Source organism: Odocoileus virginianus, chromosome 5 (assembly GCF_023699985.2).
Source record: "Odocoileus virginianus isolate 20LAN1187 ecotype Illinois chromosome 5, Ovbor_1.2, whole genome shotgun sequence".
Taxonomy (NCBI): domain Eukaryota; kingdom Metazoa; phylum Chordata; class Mammalia; order Artiodactyla; family Cervidae; genus Odocoileus; species Odocoileus virginianus.
The window spans coordinates 20,488,065-20,507,460 of NC_069678.1; the positions used below are offsets into that span (position 1 = coordinate 20,488,065).

Here is a 19,396-nt window from a genome sequence, read left to right on the forward strand (position 1 = left end):
TCCCAGCATCAGCGTCTTTTCCAATGAGTCAACTCTTCGCATGAGGTGGCCAAAGTATTGAAGTTTCAGGTTCAGCATCAGTCTTTCCAATGAACACCCAGGACTGATCTCCTTTAGGATGGACTGGTTGGATCTCCTTGCAGTCCAAGGGACTCTCAAGAGTCTTCTCCAACACCACAGTTCAGAAGCATCAATTCTTCGGCACTCAGCTTTCTTTATAGTCAAACTCTCACACCCATACATGACCACTGAAAAAACCATAGCCTTAACCAGACGGACCTTTGTTGGCAAAGTAATGTCTTTGCTTTTTAATATGCTATCTAGGTTGGTCATAACTTTCCTTCCAAGGAGTAAGTGTCTTTTAATTTCATGGCTGCAGTCACCATCTGCAGTGATTTTGGGGCCCCCCAAAATAAAGTCTGACACTGTTTCCACTGTCTCCTCATGTATTTCCCATGAAGTGATGGAACCAGATGCCATGATCTTAGTTTTCTGAATGTTGAGCTTTAGGCTTTTTATTTTAGCATTTATATTTGCAGAAACTCTGTAGCTACTTTGTTTTAATTACCAGTTTTTCTCTCACAGCAGGATTGTGTCAAGTTGGGCAGGTATTGTCTGAGGAAAATGTGACTGTGCTCTCCCGGGGCTCACTGGCTCTAGTTTTTGGGTCATGATGTGAGTTTTTCATTGTCAGATCGAAACAGACTAACAAGGCATTTATTAAAACATTAAGGCCAATGAAGGTATCTTTCCTAAACTGAAATTCCTTCAACTCTTAATTGTTTAGCAATTGTTCAAATAACCCAGGAAGATTCCTGCATCATAAAAATAATATCTTAGGGTTTTAATCGCTTAGAATAGAAGAGACATTGATAAGACAATTGCTGATTCTACTTTTTGTTTGAGCCTCTCCAGGCTCAGAGTTAGCCTCAATATATCTAAGGAGTGCAAGATGGCAGTAGATTTTTTGACTAAAATACTGAGAAATTCCTTCACTTCTATATTCCTCATTGCAGAACATGTGTAGATTTTGAGCCTTAATTATATGATTTTTCAGAATTTTTTTGTTTTTATGTTTTTAGTATTTGAAGGTGAAAATAAGCCAAAAATGGGAGTAATAAACCTGATTAAATAGTCTTTAGTGGTTTCATTTTCCTGACTAGAAACACAGAAATAATGGATCAAAAACTCAACAAGAATTCCTTGGAAATTTATTTTTAACAGGGAGCTACCTCCTTACTTCCGTTTTTCTTTTGGTTAGTATAAAGGAACACAGGAAGGAGAGCAGAAATGACATGAGGAAGGAATTACAAGCATGCCCCTATATTTTTCTGCCTCATTTTATTTCTAACCAGAAAAGGAGCTATTTTCTACAGGTCAATAACTCCTCTGGGCTCTTCTACACTACCTCATACCAAGAATTTTTCCTTTGCATATACTATTTTGTACCTACATTGTTTCACATGTGGCCTTATCCATCTTAATTTTTTCACTACAGTGGGTTTAGTGTTATGCATATAACACCCACCAAGTCTTTATTGATTGCTGACAGAAACAAGACATTAAATAATTGAACAAAAGAGACAGAACAAAGGGAAGACTGAATTGCCTTCTGATTTTATAAACACCTTTGTGAAGTGAAGTCACCTTCCTGTCCTGCATCTCCTCAGGCGAGTGTGGAGGGGCGCAGGGAGTAGAAACGGCAAGAGCAGGCTCATCAAACCCAAGCACGTTACCACGTACAATTGTCTCAAATGGTCTTGTTAGAATGAGACTAATGGTCACTATCAGCAGCACATCACAGCCAAGATTAAATTCCTGAAAAGGATGTGTGCAGAACTTGCTTGGGGGTAATATTAGTCCAAATTGATTCAAGGACACAGTCAAGCAGAACACATCCCCCACAGCATGAGGCCCAGTACTCTGATTACCAGCCTAGGAGATGCCACAGGTTCATCCTGTCCTGATTCCCAGAATTTGCCGTTAAGTCTGACTTCTCTGAAACAAGATAGGTGCAGATCTAAATGACCAGTAAGTATCCTGGTTTACAAGGTCATTGCTGACCACAGAGAGCGGGCATGGAGTTTCTGTCTGTGGATGTGGAGGAGAGGAAGAAACCAGTCCAAATGAAAGGCAAGATAAACATTTATAGAGATGCTTAACTGTTTTCTAATAGCCTGTGTAAACGCCTCTTGGTCCAGGAAGTGATGATCTCAACTAGAAGAGCTCTCTCCCTCTACTGAACTCTTATCACATTTGCTTTTTGAATCTCCTACACGTCAATGATACTCACTGCCTAGATGAGTATACTCACTGCCTAGATGCCATAGCTTGTCAGTCACAGAGAGATTTTTCCATTCTACTTGTCTGATGGTGCATTCCCTGAAGCATTAATCTACCCTGCAATATGCATGTCAGATTAATGTGTAAATTAATAATGGTTCAGTTTGCCCAAGTTTAGTCTAATTGATGAAAGCTACAAATAACTAAAAAACTTAGAGTACAAATATTTTAGCCCCATGAACCGTGACTATAGCTATAAGCAACTCTGGCACTTCCTTAACTAGAACCACGGGAGAATATTTTATTCTCTGTAAGCACTGGTGGTTTTCTTCTTTATTTTCTTCATTAAAAAAAAAAAATCTACATAGTCCCTGACACACATTTAAACTTGCTTGATAATGTTCTGGCTCTTGAAAAGAAAAATGAAATCCAGGTTATTTATTGGCCTGTTTAGCTCTCCCTTCTTTCCTGCAATATGTCTGCTCATGTCCAGCCTCAAGTTCATAGACATTTATTGAGCTTTCACCCCAGGACCAGCAGTAACCTGAGCACTGTGGATGGGGATACAAATAAATACACCTGCCACTTTTTGATGTCTATTCATGGGTCAGACATTGCACATTCATCTTTAATCCTCACAATAAAGCTCACTCTGCAGTTTACCAGGCTAGAGTATGTACAGGACAACACTTTGTAATTGTTCTCCCCTATGCACAGACTGTTTACATGTACAGGTCATTCTAGAGTTATAAAGTGGTAAAACAATAACAAAAGGGTAGTTAAAAATTAGTGACCTTGACAGAGAGAAAAGGATCATCTAGAATATAAAATAAACTATAAAAATATCTGCATCAGCTCCTGAACATTTTGCAACTGATTATTTCATGAGCCATGATAACAGCTTTTGTAAACTATATTTTCATGGTTTCAGAGCATGTTTATTGTTCATTATGAGGACCTATAGTGGAGTCTTAGGGAATGCTCACATGTAGAGCGTGGGCAAAAGTGGGAGCCCTCAGAGAGAGAGAGGGCAGGGGGAGAATTTAAAGTTAGAAGTTAAGGAAGAGAGATTTAAGACGGCCCATGGGTGAGCAGAGTCAAATTCAGCCCACAAGTCAGGAGTTTGTCCTTAATGGTAGCAGTTTCAGTGAAGCAGTAAGGCTTAGACCTGACAAAGGGAGTTAAAGAAGAAATGGAAAGCAGTGACTTTCCATCCCTAGAATTATCCAACGAAAGCAAAAGGAAGGGATGAGAATGGAAGAGGTGAAGTGTTTGGGGTTGGGGGCGGCAGGGTGCATGGTTTTCAGACTGGAGCATGACACTTGTTTGCTCTAGTGGAAAACAGTCCAGAGGGGAAAAAGCAGTTAAGAGTACTAAAATGGTAACAGAAGCTGGCCTTGGGCGGGAGGGATATAGGCAACATTTTTTTCTATTTTTTCCAATGGTTCAATTCTTTTTTTTCTAATGAGAGGATTGAAATTATATTTAAAAAAGAGAAAATGCTTTTTTTTTTTAAAGGGATTGCTTTTTTTAAAAAATGAGAGGAGTTAAAAATACCTTCCATGCAGAGAAAGTCTATTTTCTCCTCTGAGATTTATTTTCTTCTCCTTGAGAAGAACGTGGGTAAAAAGAAAAAAAAATACAGAGAATCTTGAAAGTGAGGAGAACAGAGATCAATTGAGCTCATGCAGAACACAGTCTTCTGCTAATTAAAAGGCATGGAAATGCACCAAATATAAGGTGGTGAATGGGGTTTAGGAGTTTGGAAGAACATGGGAAATCTTTGTAGTGGTCACTGTTAAAAATATGGTAAGAGACATACAAATATTCTCTAGGGATAAGGAGGATTTTTCCAAAACAATTCAAACTTCTGGAAGAAAAAGGGGACTGGAAGACAAGAGAAGAAAATAATCCAGTAAATGTCAGCCTCAGGTTTTCTTCCAAAACTGCTTCTCTCTGAATCCCTGTTCAGCCAAATAATTCAAATATCTATGTGGGATATTAAAGCCGAGAATCAAAGCAGGAAATGTAGCACTATATTTATTTTTTAAAAGTTAATTCCAACAGATCAATAACCTCCACATTGTTTATTTCAAAATAGACTTTTTGATCTTCTGTTATAATGAAATATGGTTCTTATTCTCTCCCAGTGCCTGGTTCCTGTTGCTCCACATTAAATTAACTTCCCTTTTTCTAAATGCAGAAAACTCAATTATGCCTCACTTCCGGCTTGGGATCACTTTGAAGTAATAAAAGGAGGAGAGTGGAAATATCCACTTAGGTCGATGAAAAAAAATTTAAAAGGAATAACCCATCTTTCTAGCTCCCAACCAATCCAGCTACATGAGTGTAAAGGTCATTTGGAGAAAAGATTGGCCAATTTATACAAATGTTAAATTTTAAAAGAAATGGAGTTTCAAAGGCATTCCTCTATTTTTACCACACTTCTGTGATCTCTGCAAAGCTTTTAGGTAGTAGAGTGAAGGGTCTTGAATACGTTTAGCTCTTCTTCTCACTTTCCTTTCTTGATTTCAGGGGTGTCGTTGTTTTAAAGAGAAGATGGAGTGCATTTGTCTAGTCAGTCATGGACTGTATAGTTAGTGGACCTACAGTGAACATCGTGAATGCTGTGAGTAACGACATTAAGTTACAGTAATGTCAATGAAATTGTGGATTACGATCACTGCCATAACATCTTGAATCTTTGTAATTTTAGTTTCCCTCCATGCCTAAATAAATAGACGTATGTGGGGCCGGTGGGGGAGGACTGCAGAAGTCCTATAGAATATTAATTTATGGACTAGGGAAGAACTGTTTGATGTGCTTTAAATAGAAGCATCTGGTCAAGTATTCGTTCCTGTACCAAGGAACAGTCTTCATTTCCTCTGTTGGACCTTGAAGGGACAATGTGTTGGAGAAGAAACTATTAGACTTAATTGTCTGTCTTGATATCAGCCTCTTCTTGAGGGAACTGTTCCCACTTATATCTCCCTGCTGAGGAAGCAGTCTTGGATATTTCCTGAGCAGGTGAGCATCCGGTCATTGTAATTAATTGGATCAAGAAGGCTCACGTCACCCAAGGACAGCAAGTGAACAGGTATTTTTAACCATACTTTTGGGTCAGAAATAACTGATGAGGTGGCTGGTGCCATTTTATAAGATATGGCCCATCTATCCAACAATGTCCCAAGATGGGGGTCTTATCTTTTTTGTTTAAGCATCCTGCCAGTAAGAAATATTATGCTCCATATACAGGAGAGTGTTAAAAACAAAAACAAACAAAAAAAAGAAATCCTGTTTATCAATACAAACCAACTCTCTGAGAACTTTTATGATCCTTGGTGAGTCACTGAAAGGGGTAGTTCTACAGAGGGATGGTTCTCTCCACTCGAAGAATAGCCATCCTCCAGAGGTAGAAAGTGGAATCCATAATCATGACTCACTTATGGGTCTTGGCTGGCTTCTCCGGCTTCTCATTGTATGGAATGACAAGGTCAATGGCAGATTCTGGCTTCTGGAGGAGAATTCCCAACTTGATCTTAATCTCCTTGGCCCTGAAAGAAGAGACATACGAGGGGAAGAGGACACTGCATGAGCATAGAGATCTAAGAAAGATATTTCTTTCCATGTTAGAGAAAGAAAAATGAAGAAAAAACCATTTCTTCATGGTGTGGTGGTGGAAAGAATACTAAAACAGAAATTGGGACACATAAGTTCTAATAACACTTATCAAGCTCTTAATACATCCCTGGATAATATGTGTTATCTCATTTTAATCTCAATTGTTTCATATGTATTTTTTCACATTCTGTATAACAGATACTATAGTATTCCCACTTTACAGATGAAGAAACTAATGACAGAGAATTCAAATAACTTAAGATAACCCAGCCAGTATGTGATAGAAATGGACTTGACCCCATGCTGTTTGATTTTAAATTCACAAGTGCAACTCACTGTATTGCCTACCAGTCTTCTGAGGGCTCTGGTCCTAGCTCTGCCACTAATTAGACATGTAACATTTGGAAAAAGGTAATCATTTTTTTTTTCTCTTGCTAGACCTCAGTTCCCTCATCTGCAAAATGACAGTTAACCGAGATGTTTCCTTTAGCTATTTCCAGCTATAAAGTTAAATTACTCTGCTTTATGATTAATTCTCTATAAAATATTCTTCTTTTATACGCATTTGATTTTTTGCAACCCTTTGCCCATTGTTCCACAATGGTTCTGCTAGTAGTATCCTATATGCAGTATGCCTTCAGTAGATGAGTGTTAATTATCAATGGTCTGACTGTAACAGCATTATACTACTCCTTTCTGTCTTTAACATTTTGGTGAATATATGTGGTCAGAAGTCTGGGCACTTCTGCATCCTAGGATACAACTCTTTTTATGCCCAGTTTCAAAACTAACTTCCTAAATTACTCTTTATTTTTTCACAAGTCTGAATTAATAAAGTACCAAGCAGATCTTAAAAATTAATCCATACGACAAGCCATTGTATATTGAGAGACCCAAAATGCTGTCCTTTCACTGCCACCTTAGCACTTCACTCATGCTCTTAAGATATGGTTTATCATATTGCAGGACTTCCCTGGTGGCTCACTGGTTAAGAATCTGCCTGCCAGTATAGGAAATGCAGACTTGATCCCTGTCTGGGAAGATGCCCTGGAGAAGGAAATGGCAAGCCGCTTCAGTATTGTTGTCTGGGAAAATCCTATGGACAAGAGGAGCAGGGCAGACTACAGTATATGCATGAGATTGCAAAGAGATAGACATGATTAGCAACTGAACAATTATCATATTGCATTATGGTTACTGACTTAGGTGTCTGTTTCCCACACTGGATATAAGACCTCTTTGCAGGAGGGAATTGAGTCTTAAATATCTTTTAACTCCTGTGCATAGCATGAAGCTTGGCAGCATAGTCAACTTTCAAAAATATTTGCTAAAGTGAACTAAACATATCTTGATTTTTCTTTGTTACAAATCTGCTATCATTTATCTCCCAGTCAATGCTGATCATAATCAAAGTCTCAGAGAGCTGTAATGGGGTTGTAATGTCAAGTTGTGGTCTAATAGAATTGTGTTACTATAAACACACTTTCTTCATCCATTCACATGAAGACAGTGCTGAGGCGATTAAAAACTATAAAATGCATGAGATTAGCAATTATGGATAGTAGGGAGAAAAAGGAAATATACTATATAACTATAAATTCATAAATATTCAATCATATCATAGGTTCCTTCAGTATAGTAAATGTGATTTTGGAACTATTGGTCGCTTCCCCAGTGTCTTTTTCTTTTCAGTTCCTTCTGCTTCTCTTCTTTCCCTGGGACCCACTGTCTGGTAGAAACCAACTCGGGTACCACACTATAGCAGATTGAACTCAGCTGTGCCCAACATTATGGCTGAGCTGAGAATATTCCGCCAAGTGAGCTTATATAAAACATAAGAAGAAGAATAAGCATCAGTTTGATTCCGGACTTTACAAGTTGCTTAAATTATCTAATGCTTAGTTTTTTTCCTAGAAATTGGGACTAATAAAATAGTACATGCTCATAGATTCTGTGATGATTTAATATATTAATGCATGTGAATCACTTAGAGCAGCATGTAATACTGCTTCTTCAAAGTTAGTTCTAACTACACAATCATTCTGTTTCAGCCAAATTCAAATCATGTTCCCTAGCTTTGAGTACCAAAGTAAAACGTTCAAAAACTTCCCACATGTTACTAAGAATTAATACATCCACTTCCTCCCATATTCCACCTCTAGAGACAAGAACTGCCAATTTTATCTGAAGGAAGAAAACAGTACTTGGCCGTGAAAATGCATGCAGTATGCGTGGCTACCCCCTGCTGGCCGGTGTGTGGAACTGCAACCAGAAACACTCGGCTCACCTTTTCCATCAAGACAGGATAACCTACCTAGACCTTGAAGAGTTCCATCCAGGATACCTCTGCTCCTGGTCCCATACGCCCCTCACTTCCTGACCGTAGGAGAAGGCATGACGCTACTGTGTCACTAGACCCAATAGTTCACTGTGCTGTGCTTATTTGTGTCCGACTCTCTGCGACCCCAAGGACTGCAGCCCACCAGGCTCCTCTGTCCATGCGGTTCTCCAGGCAAGACCACTGGAGTGGGCTGCCATGCCCTCCTCCAGGGGATCTTCCCAATCGAACCGAGGTCTCCGGCATTGCAGGCGGCTCTGTTCCCATCTGAACCACCAGGGAATGCTTTGCTTTTTCCCCTCTCAACTTCTGTTTCTTTCTCTCTTTAGCCCCACTTGCTTTTGTAAAAGGCAGAGATATTTGTGTTTGATTGCCTAGTGAAAGAGTAAGTTGGATACGAAGAGGTTATTAGAATGAAGGTGTTCAACGATTTTAAATTTCGTGTATTCGTAACTACTTTCCTCCTTGATCGTGTTTACCGTGTCATCAGTATGCAGAAAACACTCAGAGAGTTTTGCCTTTACCGGCAAGGTGCTAACAGCCTATTGGCGTCGCAAGCTTGTGAGCCAGCAGAAGCGGCTGTTCAAGAAGCAGGCAGCAGAGTACCGGTGGAGGAGCCCAGCGCTCGCAGGAGGGGCCAGGAGGGCTTCTCGGAAGAGGCAAGGGTGGAATAGCAGTCAGCAAGGTGGAACAGAAAAGGCTGGGGCTTCTGGGCTCGGAAGAGAATGTTCGTATCGTTTGAAAGTGTGAGTCGCTCCGTCACGTCCGACTCTTTGTGACCCCATGGACTGCAGCCCTCCAGGCTCCTCTGTCCATGGGATTCTCCAGGCAGGAATACTGGAGTGGGTAGCCATTCCCTTCTCCAGGGGGTCCTCCTGACCCGGGGACTAGCCTGAGTCTCCCACGTTGCAGGTTGATTCTTTACCAAGCCACTAGGGAAGTCCATTTGAAGGGATGCAAAAGTGCTTCTGCATTGCCTGAGTGTAAAGTGATTGGAGAAAGCAGAAATCAGTATTCATGAAGTCTGTTCACTCTGTCTCCCCTTCCTGATAGAAGGGTGGGTGAGGGAGGAACCTCTGTATAGTATGCAGCCTTCAGCAAATTCTGTATGAAAGACCGAAAAGAGGTAAAATGATTGAAAGTTGCCTTCAAAGAGGTGGCATCCTATCTTATAAACTCGTTTCCAATGTTTCTTTGCTAAGTATTTCAGATGCATTTACTCATTTAAAAATACTGTCTATAAACAGTGGTTAAATTCTCCAAGACATCCTACAAAAGCCTTTTAAAACCAGAGTGAATCAGAACCCTTGCATAATTTTATCTGTATCATTATTTAAAATTGTCTTTTTGAAAGATAATCTAGAAATTAACTGCCATTTATAACACTGCCTATAGAAAATCATATTTCACTTCCTCAAAGTAGAGAAACACATGGGAACATACTTGCCCTGGGGATGTAAGGGAGAAAGGAAATGCAGTGCTTCAGAAAATACTCCCTCTTATAGTTCAGTGTAGGTTCACATGTATGACGTTAAAATGTCAGTGGACTTGAAAAGTCCATTTGATTGCATTAGCACTTTGAGAGAATACAGAGAGTGAACAATATTACTGTTTCTCTTATAAAACAATAAAGGTTTAAAAGCTGAACAGTTTGACTGATGCTGAAGTAGAAACCACTTGAAATACCTTACTCTTTTTGTAAGAGTAAGCAGCATTACTACATCTGTTTTTCTCCTTAAGACTCCTGGATGACTCTCATTCCACTCTCACCCCTTCCTCCCCAGCACAGTGACACATACAGCTATGGGAATGAAAAAACAGTGACAACAACAACAAATGGAAATCAAGCAAAACAAAGGCTCAAATTTTCTATTTATTTTCCCCTTTAAAAACACAAGGCATCCCTGTGGCTCAGCTGGTAAAGAATCCGCCTGCAATCTGGAAGACCTGGATTCGATCCCTGGGTTGGGAAGATCCCCTGGAGAAGGGAAAGGCTACCCACTCCAGTATTCTGGCCTGGAGAATTCCACGGACTGGATAGTTCATGGGGTTGCAAAGAGTCAGACATGACTGAGCAACTTTCACTTCACTATAAAAACAAGCTTTAATGTATCTGACATTCATTTAATGTCAAAACAACTCCATCTAGAAAAGGAAACTTTCTAACATGACTTCAACTCTGTCCTTGGCTCTATTTGACCGCCCACCAGGCAGTTTCCCGTTATGTTACATTAAGGCTTGTTAACAGGAACCGATTCATATCTCCTTTCATCTCACCCCCAACCTTGCTATCCTTTGGTTTTACAAAGAAAAACTTATTTTGAAATAAAATCATTGGAAATGCCAGGGTAAAAATTTTAATTAAGGGTTCAGAGGAAGATAATCTTTTTCCTAGATGACTCACATTAGTGATTTCAAACTGAAAGGAGTTTGAATAATTGTACGGTTGTGAAATTTTAAATCCGTCCCTTGTGTGGGTATGTTTTCAAAAGGCCCTGGGCCACCTCAGTCCTTCCGACTAATTAGTGAATTGAGGGAAAGCTGTTACCTTTTAGGGTGAATAAGTGTGGAAAACAGTACAGGCAATCACTAAAACAAAAATATAGCAGAATTAAAATTGCATTAAAAATGCAATTATGTTCAAATAAACTGTCAATAACCAACTATATATAAAGTCCTGTGCTGGGTGTTTCAAGGGTTACAAAGACATCCCTTGCCTAAGAGACATGTGGGACAGGTGAGTGTAGGACACATACGTGTAAACTATTTGCTAGATACTTTTCTAATCATGGATAAAAGTGGAGGGCATATATTAAAAAAAATAAAATTGGGCCCTAGCCTCAAGGAGCTCCAATGTGATACCATGAAAACAGTGTAGTGGTAGGCACACGCGCTACAGCTGTTCCTCCTATATTCTCTAAGCCCTCTGTGTTCTTCATTTGTGGTCTTTATCCACTTACATTATATCTCTGCATATTTATTAGAGTACTGTCTGTCCCTCTCCCACTAGAATGTCAGGTCCCAAGAAGAGGGTTAATATCTGTTTTGTTCACAGCTTCAGGTTCAGTACTTAGCCCAGGGCCAGGCACTTAACAGGCATGTCATAAGGATTTACTACATAAACTGATGAATCAGCAAATGAATGAATGAATTTCTAGGTTATAGTAAAACTGCATTTTGGAGTGGGTGGGTGAAATACTGGGATGAAGCACAGAATAAGTCATCAAGGACTAGGCTGTCTCTGTTTTGGTTAACTGGGGAGAGGTTAGAATCATTAAATGACTGAAAGGACTCTCGCTGAATTCAATTTCTGTCTGAGAACTTGGAAATAGACAAGTAAGGGCTCAAACTGAGTCTGCTCTTCAGTCCCTCACACCAGGTAGAAAAGGCAGGCAGGGTAATTACACTTATTAACAGTCTGATTAGAATCCATTATGAGGCCAAAATTTATCAGGTTTTACTTAAACAGAAGTACCCCGAGGCTCGGACTAGTTCTGAGGTTGGACGTATGTTTTGAACAACCAGGGAAGAAGACAGGATGGAAGAAAATCGGGAAGTCTAGGACAGGATTTTGCAACACATTCCCGAAAGATGTGTTCTAACCTGTCCCCTGTCAAGGACAATCCAATTTAAGACCAATCCAACTTAAATCTGTGTTGCAGGCTTAAATCTGTGTGGCTGGACACAGGAAGCTGTGCGCATCAGTGAAGCACATCTGTTCCAGGCTGCTGCCTCCTGAAGAAACACTACAAACCTTGCTTCTACAGGGGCAAAAAGGACATGACCTTTCTTGGCTCCAAAAAAAAAAAAAAAAGGAATAAATACACATGAAAGATAAATAAAAGTTCCTAAAGCACTCGTTTACAATAAGACCACAGCTGGAGCGTACTGGCAACCGGATCTGAAAAGCAGAGGAAGAAAGGGGCTCTCTGGGTTCTTGCTGCCGAGATCCGAGTCATGTAGACAGAAGCCCAGCAGAGGCTGATGGAGAGAAGGGGGCCCAGGCTGTGCGTGCTCACTGCGCTGGACCCTCCTAGAGAGATTCATTTGGTTCAAGACTGGACAAGCCTCCTTGTTGGCTGTTCATTGAAAACTCGATATCAGTAGAGTTTGTTACTGATAGGTGGCTCATGAGAGACAAGGGTGATCTTGAAAAACCTCAGAAGAACATAAGGAAACATCACTGGAAAATCAGGTCAATTCTCAAACTCCACAGGATCCCCCTTAAAATCAAGATTGATTCTCATGTGCGGGGAGAAGGCCCTCCAGGGTCATTTTGGTGGAGAGAGAATGTATAAATTCGGCATCTACCATTTTCCTGAAATAATCTTCTTCTATCTGAACTAAAGAAAATCCACTATTGCTTATCAGAAAGTGGAAGAGTAATTTACTAATGCAATAAGATACCATGTTAAAGCATGCATTTATTTTTTTTTACCTGATATATATATTATTAATATGATACATTATGGAAAATGACTCTAGGTTACTTAATGTGAAATACTCCTTAGTGGTCCAAAAGATAAAATGATGAAGAAAATGCTAAAGAATACACAGCATTATTATTACTCATGCATTAGGATATAACTCCAAAACAACAGCTCTGTTTCCAGACACAGTTGAATCATTCCCTGGTGCTTTAAGTTTTCACTTATATTAAATGAATTAAATAGCTATCACTGTCACACTATAAGATGGATAAAAAAAAAATTGAATTGACAATGTCAGTTGCACCCAATGGACGCATAGAAGTTACATTTGTCTATTGTAACCTCTCAACATTTAATGTTTTCTGATCTCTTCATTTGGGCTTCCCAAGTGGCGCAAGTGGTAAAGAATCCACCTGCTAATGAAGGGAACCCAAGATATTGGTTCAATCCCTGGGTGGGGAAGATCCTCTGGAGAAGGAAATAGCAATCCACTCCAGTAATTCTTGCCTTGAAAAGTTCCATGGACAGAGGAGCCTGGCAGGCTGCAGTCCACAGGGTCACAAAGAGTCGGACACGACCGAGCACACACAGATGCACACACACACACAACCTCTTCTTTCAGTAAGTTCTTGTAGTAACAGCTACTTTCATTCTTATGTTCAAGTTCTTAATTGCCCAGATTAGCTCAGCATCAGGGCCCCACTCAGGCAACCTGCAGAAAAAAGACTATGGATCCCATCTACAAGCTGACTGACTTTATTTCATAGATTCACATTGAGGTAGAAAAGACTGGCCTTAGTAGCTTCTCCTTTTGCTCACATTTATTCAACAAAATAAAAGTATGTTTATTAAATGCTTGCCAAGTGCCATAGACTATTACAGGTTTTGAAATTCTTGTGAAACCAAAAGACAAGATCTTCTCACAGAGTTTATGTATCAGTTGGGCAAGACAAACACAAAATCAGGAATCCAAACAGTGAAATGAAAACTTTCAGCTGCTTGTAATTGCTGCAGTGTGGCACTGTGTAAGCATTAGCTTCAACTATTCGCCCTAATCACAGGGGTCAGCAGGCTTGTGAAAAAGACCAGGGTCCAGGGGGGGCTGCTGTCGGTGCCTTAGCTGTCCTTACAGGGGGCGGGCACCACCAGATGCCTTGTCAATTACCAGAGCACGTTAGAAGTGAGTTTTCACTCATAGATTTGTTCATCAGAGAATGGGCTCTCTGCAGTCACAATGATAGTCAAGTCATTTGTCCTGGTGATACTGTTGTGGAAACTCACATCCACCCCATAGAAGGGTTGTAAGGATGTAAGTCGCTCTTCACTCTTAGAGATGGCACCTGTGGCTTCATTCCTAAGTAGTGCTATATCCCCTTGATTCAGAGGTTTCTTGTTGACTGATATCAGCTACAAAGGTATTAGAATCCCACGTCAGGGGCTTCCCTGGTAGCTCAGGGGTAAAGACTCCAGCAGCCAATGCAGGAGACACAGGTTTGATCCCTGGTCTGGGAAGATCTCACATGCTGGGGAGCAACTAAGCCCATGCGCTACAAATACTGAGCCTGCGCTCTGGAGCCCTGGAGCCCAACTACTGCGCCCTGAACCATGACTATTGCGCCCCGCATCACAGCTACTGAAGCTGGTACAGCCCGGAGCCCATGCACCACAGGAAGAGAAGCCCCTGTGATGGGAAGCCCATGCGCCACAGCGAAACAAAAGCCTGTGCAGCCATGAAGGCCTGGCACAGCCAAACATAAACTTTAAAAATTAAAAAAAAAAAAAAAAAGAATCCCACCTCAGAATTTTATTGTCAGAGTGAAACTTTCCTGCAAGTTATAGTCAGAGCACCAAGAATAAGCCTTTATTAAAAGTACAGAACAAGCTGTATAAATATTTTGCACCAATGTTAACCATTATATGCCTAAGTAAGTACGGAACATTGGGTTTCGTTATACATATGGTGATCTTGCTTTTATAAGCTGGTAGGGATGCTGTGCAGAAAGAACTAAGCATCAACCACCACTAAGCAGTAATAGCTAGCTACAATTATCTACAAAAAGAACCTAAGAAGAGTGACAGGAGTAAATTGATTTAGGCTAGTTTTCAATAGCCACTTACAATCCCTGGCACCTTAGGCAAGTTATATAATGTCTCTTGGCCTCAGTTGCATCATCTGTAAAATGAAGAAAACATTAGTACCTATGTGCTGTAAAAAGTTTCCATGTGGTGTGTATGAGATGATGCATGCAAAAGTTAGCCCAGTGCCTAGCACAAAAATAGCATGCAATGCATGGTAACCATCATCATCATCTCTGCTTATTTAACACCCATCTTGTTTCATGTAGTATTACAGTTTATAGCAGTTACTCTCAACTGCTGGGATATTAGTATTTTATTTCATTAAGCTCATTTTCTCTTATTGGATGAGTGAATTATGTGCCCTAAACACTACTTTCCTGGTAAAATCACAAAGATACTAAAGTGTGAGAACTGGGAAACGTCAGAGGCAATTTCTGGTGATTCTATACTGGGGAAGATAGAAGGAAAGCTCCATGTTGAAAGCCAAGAAGATATTTGGGCTGCAAAGCAATGATGAAAACAGAAAGTGAGGCCTTCACTCACTTAGAGGCAGTTGGGGAATGTCTATCTTTGCAGCACCTTTGTTTGTTCCCTGTCGGTCAAATGGAGGCTAGACATGGGCAGATTGATAGAGTCTGATGATGCATTCTCTTCCTCCGTCACTTGAGGGAGAAACACACTCTGCCTCTCCACACCCCTGATATTTCCAAGTGTCACTGGACTTTGATTGTAATCACACGATCCCTGAATCTAGGAGAAAAGACTCTAGCTGTGGGCAAGAGTTCCCTCTTCATGGTACACAGGCAGAGAACAAGTGTTCTGCAGCAACTCTTAAAAATAATGATGATAACATATAAAATATTAATGAATTGAGGTGTTAATTCATGCTTTTCTATACTAATAGTTTTTCTTCTGCCTTTCAAGAAGGTAGGTAGGCATTTGTGCTTTCTTACTTCTGAAGGAATTGTGTTGTAAGGCCAAAAGCAGGTATTGATTGAAGATAATATCTCATTTCTGGCTTTTGTTTTCCAAGACCCTAAACTCACTGGGGAGATAACGCTGGCTCGATCCTCAAGAGAAATGTTGCTTTTGATGAGTAATAAAGAAAGAGGCAGAGAAACAGAGGGGAAATGACAGAATCTCTGAGACAAGTTTACAGGACTCTGGTTTACGGTTCTCTAGCTAACCACCACCCCTACTCTCCCCTGCCTCACACACTTTTGTGGGACTCCAGGGAAATGCCAGGATAACAGAGAGGAATAGCTATATGGTGCTCATAATGAGACTTGACCTTTTCAGTCTTAGAGCGCCCAGCTTCACTCAGGCTAATACCCAGACACAAGCAAGGATTCTTGGAATGACTTCAAGGCATTATGATGCTTCAAAAAAGAAATAAATAAATAACCATGCTATTGTTGTTGTTCAGCCACTAAATTGTGTCTGACTCTTTTCAACCCCATGGACTGTAGCATGCCAGACAGACTCCTCTGTCCTCCACTGTCTCCCAGAGTTTGCTCAAATTAATGTCCATTGAATCATAAATAATGATATCTGCCTTTTGAAGATTGTTCAAAAGTCATCCTTCTATAAGTGTGAAAAAAAAACCATAAAAAAAAAAACCAGGAAGCATTCAAGAGAACTTACTAACCATATGGTTGATGAAACCATGGAAACTGAACTAAATGTGGCCAACTTTCCATTGCTAAAGAAAATTCACCAAGAAAAGACAAAACCAGCTGTTTTGGATAAGCTCTAAGTCATATGACATCTGGATTGGTCCAGATGATTTCATAAGATACTTTCCAGATCTCGAGTTCTTTATTGTAGTCACAAGCAACGTGTTGGATTGCATTCAATCTTTCCCCTGCCCTTGGCAGAGAAAATACCCAACTCCTAACTGCAGCAAAACTCGCATCTCAGGTTATATAACTGAAAGACTTTGCCAAGCAAGTACGATACTGGTCAAAGAGGCTGTTCTGAGAGAGAAAGTGAAGTGAAACTCTTCCCAGGGGAATCTGGCTAATGCCAAAATTAAGCAATTCTTTTTTTCCTAAAAGGCAATAGCCAGTATCGCACAGTGGTTAAGGGAATGAAGGTTGAAGTCAAACCGACCAGGTTTATCTTACTATGTGTGTGACTTTTGACAGATTTCTAAACCTTACCTTGCCTCAGTTTTCTCATCTATAAACTAGAGATAATAATGATAACCTACCTCAAAAGTTTTTCATGGTGATGAAATTAGTTATTTTATATGAGGTGCTTATAGTATTACCTAGCACAGACAATGTAATCCATAAATGATAGGGACTGTTATTATTATTTGCTAACTCCTGTGCTAACAAAGGAACATGTCTAGCTTATTTACACACAAAAATGACAACTGTCAACATATAACAATAAGAAGGAAAATTAGGAAAGAAATAGTAAACAGTAACATTTGCCGTTGAGTAAACCCTGTTTTCAACTCTGTCACTAATTTGCTGGGTGAGCTTAAGAAATTTGAGTTCTCTTGTCTTCAGTCAAAAATAAGGAGAGAGGAAGGAAACAAGTTCAGTGGGAAAACCTCTAATATCTTCTTTAGCTATTATAAACTAAAACGTCAGGGTTATCATACTCAACATCTTGAGAATATAAACGAGAAAGCAAGAACTTGAGATGTGAAATGACTTGTGAATGGCACCATGGATTCCTTTTCTCTTCCATCCTCCTTCCCAGCATCTCATCAGTTCAGTTCAGTTCAGTTCAGTCGCTTAGTCGTGTCCGACTCTTTGTGACCCCATGGACTACAGCACGCCAGGCTTCCCTGTCCATCACCAACTCCCAGAGTTTACTCAAACCCATGTCCATTGAGTCAGTTGATGCCATCCAATCATCTGATCCTCTGTCGTCCCCTTCTCCTCCTGCCCTCAATCTTTCCCAACATCAGGTTCTTTTCAAATGAGTCAGTTCTTTGTATCAGGTAGCCAAATATTGGAGTTTCAGCTTCAACATCAGTCCTTCAAATGAATATTCAGGACTGAGTATCCCATTATCCTATGTTTATCTGTAATTAGAATATTCTCCTTCTCATAATTTATAAACTCTCTGATTCAGATTTGATTGTTTGTCACCTTCATTTCCAATAGCTAATCTGTCACAAATATTATTCAATCTTCCTAGAAAATTATTTTACATGTGGCTTTTCTGCTCCATATCTAAATTTAGCACCTTTCTCCAGGCCTGAACTAGGATTTCCACCTCACCATTTCCATCTTTCTACTGGAATGTATCCGATACTCACTACCAGAGTACCAACAATTTTCTCCTTGCTTGTAGTGGCTCTCTAGTATTTATGATGGTTCTCAAACAATATGCACCCCAGTCACCAGCATGTCTGGTTAAAACACAGACTTCTCAGACCCATCCCAGAATTTCTCATTCAAGAGGTCTGAAGTGCTACCAAATATATAAATTCTTTGCTCCCAGGACTATACTTTGGAGTATCTCTGATCAATTGTATCAATTTCAAACATCACTTTCTTGCTTCCAACGTCCTCCACTTCTAAGCTTCTTTCCCTTGGTTCCCCACAACTACTTGTATACCTAACCCCAGTGGCCAACTCTTTAACCCCCAAGCACACAATCTCTGCCTTCTTCCACTCATATGATGATTAAAACTCTTCTAATGCTCTAAGACCAGAACAATCTCATTTTTTAAATCCTGAAACCTCTGTAACTACTCCAGTCTGTAATGATATATCTCTTCTCTAGCATCAGATCACAAAACAGGCATATTTGATGGCCCTCACAGAGCTTTTAATTTGCTCTTCCCTTATTTCAAAAGTAAAAAACTGAGGTTTTTATAAGATCTTATCCTTAGATCTCCAGTAAGTTATGGAGCAAAGGATAGAATGCTTTTCTTTGGCTGAACTTATGGACAGCACATTTTCACCCAATTACCCTAGTTTATCATCAGTGCATATCTAAGAGTTCCATGTATATGTACTCCCAGTGACATAATAAGCTCATCTAGGGTGGGGACCACTTTTTATTTCCTTGGTCTCCCAAAGCATCTTGGAAATAATTAAGTACTTTAAAGCTGCTTTAACTACTAGGATGGTGTAAAGGATAAAAGTACAAGTCTATACTGGTTTGTTTATATTATCTTACTTACTAGCTGAGTGACTTTGGGCAAGTTACTTGAAGTTTAAGCTTCCAATTTGCTACATAAAATAGTGATAATATAGTTCCTACCTCATTTATGTGTATATACATTTGTTTATATATGTTGATCATTTGCTCAGTCGTGTCCTATTGCTTGCAACCCCATAGACTCCAGCATGCCAGGTTTCCATTTTTCACTATCTCCCGAAGTTTGTTCAAAGTCCTGTCCACTGAGTTGATGATGCCATCCAGCCAAGTCATCCTCTGTCACCCTCTTCTCCAGCCCTCAATCTTTCCAAAGCATTAGATATATATATATATATATATATATATATATAGAGAGAGAGAGAGAGAGAGAGAGATGCATAGACATATATATATATATATATATATATATGTGTGTGTGTGTGTGTGTGTGTGTGTGTGTGTGTGTGTATAATGGTGGAGAAGTACTCTTGCCTGGAAAATCCCATGGATGGAAGAGCCTGATGGGCTGCGGTCC

General features: G+C 39.9%; 1 protein-coding gene across 1 annotated transcript in view; it reads right to left on the reverse strand.

Moving 5' to 3' along the window:
• RGS5 (regulator of G protein signaling 5) overlaps positions 1–19,396 on the reverse strand; it is a 54,314-nt gene that overhangs the window by 20,000 nt on the left and 14,918 nt on the right. The window contains exon 2 of the mRNA XM_070467710.1: positions 5,727–5,837. Within this exon, the coding sequence (XP_070323811.1) occupies positions 5,727–5,837 (111 nt within the window). The remainder of the gene's footprint in view (positions 1–5,726; positions 5,838–19,396) is intronic.